The sequence below is a fragment of the Ambystoma mexicanum genome, chromosome 12 (genome assembly GCF_040938575.1).
Source record: "Ambystoma mexicanum isolate Mex_15411 chromosome 12, UKY_AmexF1_1, whole genome shotgun sequence".
Taxonomy (NCBI): domain Eukaryota; kingdom Metazoa; phylum Chordata; class Amphibia; order Caudata; family Ambystomatidae; genus Ambystoma; species Ambystoma mexicanum.
Window position 1 is genome coordinate 60,187,722 of NC_090936.1, and position 10,014 is coordinate 60,197,735.

The window sequence follows — 10,014 nt, forward strand, 5'->3', positions numbered from 1 at the left end:
GCTGTGTTTGGGATCCTCTCTATGATATCCCTGCCTCACTGTTCTGCGCCTCTACCCTCAAAAGGAAAACCCTTTATGCTCTTAGTAGACAGTATGGGATCCTAATGAGAATAGTATAATTTAGAATGTGGGTTTTAATCCCCCTTTCTTCTGTGCAAAAATCTTGTCTTGGCTAAATACAAGAGTCAAACCCGACAAAAGGATACATTTGACTGCAATTTTGTATTTACAGTGTGTTAGGAGAGTTTTGTTTATAATAATTTATTTTATTGCCATTGATTTCATGCGTAATGCAGGAGTTATTCAGCTCCTAAACCTTACACTGGGGATCGAACCCATGTGGCACATCACCATTCCAAGGCCATGGTCTGGCTGACCTTGTTCCTCTCTAAGAGACCCTCCCAGGTCCAACTTGGGTCCTTGCTTTATCTCACTCTCTACCTGTGGTGTTCCCCAGGGGTCTAACCTCTCCCCCTGGCTGGTCAGCCAATACCTGGCACCTCTCGCCCACTGCATTGCCACTCTCTGCTCCAACTTTCAGTGCTATGCGGATGACACTCAGCTCATTTTCAGGCTCCCCTCTGCCACCTTTTCTCCTTCTGTCATCTCTTGACTGTCTATCTGCTATCCAGGAGTGGTGTGCCGCCAACAATCTCTGTTTTAATGCCAGTAAGACAGAGATTCTCCTCATCTGCACACCCGCTCCTTCCTTTCCTGTCACGCTCTGGCCGGCCTCTCTTGGCCATCTTCCTGCTCCCACCTGTGAGGCTAAAAACCTCGGGGTCATCTTGCACTCCACACTCTCCTTTTCTCCTCACATCTCTGACGTCTCTAAGAAGTCACACTACCAGCTACACCTCCTCAGAGGTATCCTTCCTTTCCTCTCCTTCCCCCAGAAGCTTACTGTCTCCAGAGCTCTGGGTCTCTCTAGGATGGACTACTGCAACAGCCTCTTTCTAAATCTGCCTGCCTCTACTCTCCGCCCCTCTGCAACTCATCCAGAACAGGACTGCGAGACTTGTCCTTGGCCTCAAGCCCAGGGATCGTATCTCCCCAGCGCTGGAATCTCTTCATTAGCTCCCAGTGGCTGCGAGGCTTAATTCAAGACCCTCTGCATTGTCCACAAGGCGTTCTGGGGCCTGAGGCCTCAATACCTCAACTCTCTCTTCCTAAATATGTTCCTTCTCGAGCTCTTCGCTCATCCGCCTCCAACTCCCTCAGGGTCAGTCGCTTCTCCAAGCAACAAGTTGGTGGTAGATCTCTTTCTTCGGCTAGGGCCTCCCTCTGGAACAGCCTTCCTGCCTCCCTTAAACTTGAAGAGAACCATCTCCACTCCCGGAAGCACCTCAAGACATTCCTCTCTGCTTCTGCTTTCTCTCCTCCTCTCCCCTGCTGAGCTCATGACTGAAACTGCACTGGTCACCTGGCTGCCTCTGATCTCAGGCCCAGGTCCCCTTCCGCCCAGTTGCACACCTGCACTGCCTCCCGGCAACCCTTGCACTTGGGTTTGTATCTGTAACCCTACAGTCCCCTACCTACACTTTTGGACACCTGCTGTCTATATAAATAACACATCATTATCCTTATCACTTACCCTTGCACCTGCTGGCCACACTTCTTGTTATTGTTTGATCCCATTTACAGCATTGCCCCCTCCCCTTTCCCGTGGCACTTTCCCCTCCCCTGCACTTGTGCGATCTCTATGTCACTTGGCCTAGTAAGATCGCTGTCTCTGTCCTCCCTTTGTTCCCCCTTCCTTGACTCGTTGCGCCTTGAAACGCGTGTGTATAGGTGCGTTACAAATGCCATATCATATCAAAGCATGTGTTCTCCGGCCTCTAATAATCACTTTAAGAACTATGCCAATGTGGCATCCTGTATTCATTTCATGTTAATCAGGACTACAAGTTCCTTAATGAACTTGTTGAGGAAATGAAACGCCAGACTGTTGGTGTTCGATGAGAATAGTCTCACTAGAGAACTTGCAAAATATTTGTGCTTGTGGTGAGAAATACCATTTTCCGCTGCGAGCTTCCCCAAAATAAACAGTGTGCAGTGCATAGGGACCTTGACGGCGTTCATTTGTGTTTGCGATTGGCGACTAGTCACTGCACCCACTTGGATGCAAGTGAAGGCCCCAGAGTCTGGGGACAGAGGAGTGGGTTTCTAAGGGCATTACAGGGGTTGGACGAGTCATTGGATACAGTTACCACCTGCTGGAGAAGTCTGTGTGGGAAGGCAATGGGCCTCATTACGACCCTGGCGGAAATCGCGGTGCAAAATGCACCATGGAGCACGGCGGAAAGCTGCCGATAGCGCCATGGGGGTTGGCGGATTTTCCGCCCCATTCCGACCTTGGCAGGGCGGTAAATCCCCATCCCCCATTTTACCCTTCCCCATTCCCATTTTTGCCCCATAGGGTATAATGGGAGTGGGGAAGGCGTTAATTACGCCACCGTAAAATACGGTGGCGTAATTAACAACAAGGTCCCGTAGCGCCATGGATTTCTCCGCCCGGAAAAACCAGGCGGAAAACGCTCCATGGCGCTACGGGAACTCGTAGTAGGGCGGACGGGTCCGCCGCGAATAACGCTGGCGTAAACCCACTCCGCCAGGGTCGTAATGAGGCCCAATGTGTTTTATAAGTATGGACTCCCTTGTTGCATGGTTGCCTTCCCTCTGAGAGCTCATCTTCCTTAACCCCTTAAGTGCCAAGGACGAGATTGCTTGTCCTAGAAGCATGGGGAATACCATCGGGAAAATGTTTCCTGGCAGTGCACAATAACTTAAACATTATATACTCTGTCACTGTATGACGGGCTTGGGAGATGGCGCATCAAGCCCTAAAGTGTAGGAGCTGCCCCCTAAAAGGGACACTGGCCCTGGACGGCCTCCATTAACGGCGGCCCTTTGCCAGGTGACCTGGGATTTATCCCCATACCCCCCCTGGGCCCATCATCCACTAGCACGGGGAGGCTTGAGGCCCCCACGAGCACCCCACTAGCTGACCCCAGTGTTAGGCAGGGGACATTATCATTTCCTCCACAAGCCTTCTGTGTGGCACCTGTTTTTACATTTTTGTTTATGACGCTTCGGGTTTGTTTATGACTGTGTTTTAGAAACAGGGCCAAAGATAGTTTGTGATCAGCATGTCCTAAAAAGTAAAGGCACTGCAAGCAATCCATTGACTGCATTTTGATTCGATACCGCTTATACCGCGCAGGTGAGTGAACACAACAGGGCTCGCTAACGGGTCTGGCGGTAACCATGCTGGTGCTACTGGCGAGTTACAGACAGACCCGTAAATATTTACTGGCACCTGATTTCCCAGTGGCACCGGGAGATTGCAAACCTGGCGGCCCGGAAAGTCAGGCGCCAGTAAAATGTTGTTCCTGATTCCCATAGAGTCCCAGGGCCGGTGCTTCCGTGACGGGTCTGGCCACCATGACCGCTGTGCCAGCAGGGTCAGACCTGTCGGGCACGGCGGCTCCAGCAGGCAGACCTGTAATATGCTGATCCAGAAACAACGGTGCAGGTAAACTTACCGGCACCCTTGTTTTCCGGTCCGGCAGGCTCAGAATGAGACCGATTGTTGACCTTTGGTCAATCCTCCTTTCTGGTGTACTGGGGTAAGGAATATGCAGGACCATTGTGTGGACTCACATTTGCAATGAAGACATGAATTTATAAAAGGTATAGCTAATGGCTTCCTCCCCCTCTCTGGATGTACTTTCCATCCCTATCTATTTTGCTACATATCATGCTGCTGGCTTAGATATTAGAACAACACATACCCGGGGATTACAGGAACACAGCACGACACACAGCATTAATTCATTACTATTAAATACATGTATAAAGCGCTTTTTGTCCCAAAAGCGCTGAACAAAAATGATCAAAAAAGCCGTACAATCACATAATAACGCAACCTGAGTGAAAACAGAAGGCAAACAGATTTAAGTGGAAAGAGAAGATGGGAAATTAGCTTTCAGATTTAATTGGAAAATACGAAGAGAGCGAAGAACGAGGAGGAGCGTTCCAGTGCTTAGGAGCCAGAAGAGCAAAGGAACAGAAATGGGAGGAGACACAGGGAGGTTTAGGAAGAGGAAGAAGAAATACATTCTGTGATCTGAGCGAGCGAGACGGAACATAGAACGAGACTAACGAGGAAAGATAAAGGAGGAGCCAGACCATGGGTACATTTAAAGATAATCGAGAGAAAATGATAAAGGAGACGTGAATCAAAAGGGAGCAACAAAATAGAAAGTAAGGAAGATGTAATAGGAGAACGAGAAGGTAAAGATAAAAGGAGATGAATGGAAGTGTTATAAACAGAACAAAGGAGGAGAAGATGTGAGGCAGGCAGACCAATCAAGAGAGATGAACAGAAATTAATGCGAGAGAAAACCAGAGAGAGAAGAAGTAGTTTAGGACATGAAAAGATAGAGAGGAGCAAGCACGATGGATGTTGAATAGTGTATAAATAACGGCAAGAGCGAGCATTAGCAGAGTTGTGCGGTAAAAAGGAGAGTGAAGGACCAAAAATAACACCCAAGCTGCACGCAGATCGGTAGAAAGGCAGAGAAGAAGGAGGGAACGAGAGAGATGGGAAAGAAAAGTACGAGGAATTGTTGAAGCAGGGAAAAACAGAACCTCAGTCTTAGAAGGGTTGAGGTGGAAAAAGTGGGAAGACATTGAGTTTGAACAGTGGAAAGTCAGTTAGATACAGAGGAGTGCAAAGCAGAGTCAAGGGAGGAAAAGGAGAAGATGAAAGGAGTGATTGCATTAAGAAATAAGAGCAGAAAGAGGACTATTATAAAGGGAACAAAGGAGAGGACAAAGCACAGAGCCTTGAGGGACAACACATAGAAGAGGAAAAGAGGAAGAGATGTGTCCAGCCCAAGTTACAGAGCAGGGCCGTTGAGAATGATAGGAACGGGACCATTCAAGGACAGACCCAGCATTACCTAGGGTAGAGAGAGGAGATATACGCAAAGAAGAACAGGGCATTAACCCATCGCGATTCCATTTGTACTTGGCCAGGGGCTATGTTGCCAGACCCGCAGGCAATACCCAGCACCTATCAGAAAACTGACGACAAAGTGAAGCCAAAATGGGTGCATTCGGAGGCCCGCTGACATCTACAGTTGGCGTATACAGCTTCAGTACGTATCTGAAAAGACTTCCAATAGGGGGCCATCTTGGACACTTGTCATCATGGTCCCAGAGGAGTCGGGACTCTCTCGCTTCCTCGTCTGTCCTTGCGGATCACTGTTGCTTTAGCTCTGCAAGTACAAACCTGGCATCCGAATAGGGTACTAGCAAAGAGTTCTTTGCATTCATCCATCTGAATAGGGTGCTAGCAAAGAGTTCTTTGCATTCATCCATCTGAATAGGGTGCTAGCAAAGAGTTCTTTGCATTCATCCATCTGAATAGGGTGCTAGCAAAGAGTTCTTTGCATTCATCCATCTTAATAGGGTGCTAGCAAAGAGTTCTTTGCATTCATCCATCTGAATAGGGTGCTAGCAAAGAGTTCTTTGCATTCATCCATCTGAATAGGGTACTATAGTTCTTTGCATTCTGACAATTGCATGATTCCCGCTCTTTGTGACCGGACATCTCTGGGGGCGCTACTTTTCCACCCAGGATAGCCCGACAGCACCTCCTTATTAATCAGAATCAAATCACTATGGAGAATATCATCAGAGGACATTTGGTAAATACATGCCTGTACTCAATTATTCCAAGGGTTTCTGATATGAGGGAAGGGAAGTTATTCCAAGTAGCAGGACAGCTAGCTGACTGTGAAGTAGCCAATGATAGGAGGAGGACCTGTGAAGCAAACACAACATCATAACACATGCAGTCATCTCGCTCAAGGCAGACATAACACAGGACCTTTGCCAAAAGGCCAGTAGCCACAAACGCGTGGCACACGTAATCAGGGAAAACGTTACAGAACCCAAATCCTCAAAAGAGTGAAAGTCACCAAGAATGTGTGGAACAAGCCAAAGTCGAGGAGAAAACCAGAAGAGGTGCCAGGTCCAGGGAAAAAAGCCAAGAGCATCTCAGAAGACAGGCGCTGGGATCAAAGAAATAGAACAGCCAAGACGCTGCACACAGGGACTCGATTATGGAGCTAATTGGTGATTAAATAGCGTTCTACTACCAAGATGGCTTCCACGCATGTCTTAAAGCAGTATGGGACATGCAGTTCCTAAGGAGCCGATGGTGTCCAACTGCATGCCACCCCATTTTCTACTTTTGCATCTGACTCTTGGAGAGGTAAGGAGCCCCTGGCCTACCTGCATCCTAAAGTGGAACATGCCACTGGGCTGCAGGAAGACTATGGGCCAGGCCATTTATTGAGCGCCATATGTTGGATTCCACTGCTATCGAAGGTAACGGGCCAAGCAGCACAAATAGATTGGCAGGTTCATATGACAGAATAAGGGCATCTTCATTCCAGCGGGGACTTCACCGGGTGTACATGGAAGACAGTTTAATTGGTGGCTGGTCATTGAACCTATATATCACACAGCTGAGCCTATTAGCACCTATAACCACTTTGATTACTACAGAACTGCATGGGTGTGAAAGTGGTGGAGGGTTTTTGTCTTACTGTCACTTTAAATTAATATTGATTGACTTACTATAACCTTTTTCTTTTTGTGACCCATCCATTGATTGAATTGCTTATTCGTGATGTCTTTGCACTAACCATGCCTTGATGAAGAGCAGTGCACGCTAAGTGTCACTGTAAGATTTCCTGCTTATTCATTCATGCTTCCTTTGTGTCTCCCACTCTATAGCCAAAGAAGCCAGAAGAAGAAGGTGGTACAACGGACACGGCGACTTCTTCCTCCAACAACCAGGAGAAGGACAGCGGCGTCGGACCAACTGACGAGAGTCTACGCAACGACGAGAGCTCCGAGCTGGAGAATTTGCCCGAGCAACAGAACAGCATGTGCTTGCAGGACAAGCGAGAGCTGGGGCAAAGCCAGGACACCTTAGGCAGCATTGAACTGCGCTGCAACGAGAGCTTTGTCTCTGGGGAGTTCATCGACTCGGATCTGGCTGGAACCCGGGAAGAGGAATGTGAACGGTTTCGGCAGCTGCTAGAGCTGAAGTGCAAGATCAGGAGCCGTGGGGAATATGACCTGTATTATTCGAGCAGCACGATAGAATGTAGCCGGGGTCAGAGGGAAGGCGTTGAGCACGAGCTGCAAGCCCTTAACGAGGAGCTTCGAAACATTGAGTTGGAGTGTCAGAGTATCATGCAAGGCCACAGGCTTCAGAAGATAAGTCATCAGTACAGAGACATGTGGTCCGTCCATGAAGACGGATTCAGCCATTGCTCCACTAGTGCCGACCTGCAGAGTGACAAACTTGATGGCATTGTGGAACATCCAGAGAAATCGGACAAAGACAGTTCCAGTGCTTACAACACGGCGGAAAGCTGCCGGAGTACCCCGCTGATGGTTGACCGCTCCCCCGATAGCTCTCTGCAGAGAATGATCAGCATTACCAACCGGAAAAATCTGACAAGCACAATAGTATCGAACCACTTGTCGTCGGGACATTGCAGCATCGAGGCCACCCCAACCAAAACCAAAATCACAGAGAAGAGTATTGCTGTTCAAAGCAGAGAAAACCTGTTGGAATGTCAAAGGTTAACGGAACAAGAGACACTAAGCACAGATCAAATTCCCTACCTGTCTCCATATCACAGTTCCTCATCGCGGTACGGGAACATCCCTGTGCATGCAAGACATTATCAAAGTTATATGCAGCTGATCCAGCAGAATTCTGCAGTGGAGTACGCCCAGAGTCAGCTGAGTCTAGTGAGTATGTGCAAAGACTCACAGAGGCTGGCGGAACCCAGGATGGAATGGAAGGTCAAAATGAGAAGCGACGGCACGAGGTACATCACCAAGAGGCCAGTAAGGGACAAACTGCTAAAAGAGCGCGCTCTTAAGATCAAGGAGGAGCGAAGCGGCATGACGACAGACGACGACACCATGAGCGAACTCAAGATGGGTCGTTACTGGAGCAAAGAGGAGAGAAAGCAACACTTGCTGCGGGCCAAGGAGCAGCGTCGGCGGCGAGAGTTTATGATGCGCAGCAGGTTGGAGTGTCTAAAGGAGAGCCCGCAGAGCGGCAGCGAGGGCAAGAAGGAAATCAACATCATCGAACTCAGTCATAAAAAAATGATGAAAAAGAGGAACAAGAAAATTTTGGACAACTGGATGACAATCCAAGAACTCATGACACATGGTGCTAAGTCCCCAGACGGCACGAAAGTCCACAATGCCTTTTTATCAGTTACTACTGTATGAATAGGACTGTTTCAAAGAGTGTACTACCTGTTTGGGTAGAGTACGATTGCCTCGTTAAATGTGGCATTTTTTATATTTTTTGTGACTCTTTATAGTTTGAATCTTTGTAAGCAAATTTGCTCAATAATTTTCCATTCTGTTTTTCATACAATTGTAACTTCCTTAGCCTACAATTTTTATTTACCCTGCAATATGTTCATACAGCAGTCATTTCTATAAAAAAAGAAAGAGCTAAAAACATGAGAAGCCAGTCGATTAGCTGGTCTAATGTATCTATTGTAACTTAAGCGCTGGGTTTATTTCTCTAATCTTTTTTTCTACGTGAATATCAACAACTATGCCAAAATGGACCATTTTCTATGCTTGCTTACGGGCGTCGCTGGCAGTTAATCCTCTGCGTCTTAGAGTGCACTCTTAATACGTCATGCAAGACATCACATCATATGAGATCTTTCACTGACATGCTGTGCATTTATCCTGTAAATTACAATTGTATTTGTCCCAGTAAAGCGTTGGTGGGCAAGGTCCCCGCGGTCTGTAGTGGCGGTTGTCACGTAGCTAGGCAATGTACGGTAATTGTGAAGATGATGGGCGAGAAATAAATTATTGATTACTTTTAAGAAGTCATTCATGGTTGTATTTAATAGAGATAAAAGATGATATTAGCGCTTCGGTTTTTTCAAAAGGTAAATGTCAGACATACAGCAAATGTACATGGTAAGTCTCCTCTAAAGATAATTAAAAAGGCAGATTTTGTGAATAATACTTTATTAATGATACAGATAGATATACATGAGAGTTGATAAACCTTATCTTACTTGTTTTGTCGCAAAAAGCATTTCATATAAAACCCACAGAGCCTGGATCAAAATAATCATACGCTATTTACTCTCTCACCCCAGAGTTTTGACGTTTCTTCTCTTTCGTTATAGTTCTCTGTTTCTCCAGGGAATCAGCCAAAAAGACTGAGATTAAAAGACGGAATGGGAGATTTGGCCGAATTTCAGCCGTTCGAAAATACTGAACGGCCGAAAAGTTCAACCAAATCCCCCATACGGTGGCGGGGGCTGCAGGGGTGTCCGCTGCACAGCTGCTCCCTATATTGTGAGTGGGGTTGCGGGGGTGTCCCCCGCAGCCGGTCCCGGGTAAAAAAAAAAGGAAAGGACCCTGCGGCGCCGGTTCCCAGTCACAGAAGTGATAGGGAACAGGCGTTGCAGGAATGTTCAGGCGAGAAAAGACCGAAGGTTATTCTCCCTTGAACATTTCCAACTCTGGCTTTCAACCCGTATCCTTCTCCAGGGTCATTGTTTTTTCTGAAACTCCAGAGCTGAAAAGCAATATTAATGTCAGCTCTAGTACAGACGAAAAGGAAATACCTGGTTCCATCAGTTTGACCAGCAAATTCTCATTTGCAGAAATATTCTCCCACCACGTAGCATTCCTTCGATTTCCTTTCACAGACATTTTCAATTATTCATCCTATTTTTTTCCGGGAACGGTGCTATAATATATTGATGAGCATAGGAAGCGTGTAACAGTAAATCTCTATGGTGCAATTTGTTTATACTTTAATACTATTCCAATAATAAGAGAACGAATACCTTCACCAGAAAAAAAGAAAACATTATTTTTTCAATCTTCTCTTATAAAGACTTTTTCTCTGTTGTCAGTACA

At 46.9% G+C, this 10,014-nt stretch overlaps 1 protein-coding gene across 1 annotated transcript in view; it reads left to right on the forward strand.

Moving 5' to 3' along the window:
* Nucleotides 1-8,968, forward strand: part of PDZRN4 (PDZ domain containing ring finger 4) — a 494,262-nt gene extending 485,294 nt beyond the window's left edge. Inside the window, exon 8 of the mRNA XM_069627988.1 lies at nucleotides 6,814-8,968. Coding sequence (XP_069484089.1) covers nucleotides 6,814-8,340 — 1,527 coding nt within the window. The 3' untranslated portion in view covers nucleotides 8,341-8,968. The remainder of the gene's footprint in view (nucleotides 1-6,813) is intronic.
* Nucleotides 8,969-10,014: the final 1,046 nt, after the last annotated feature.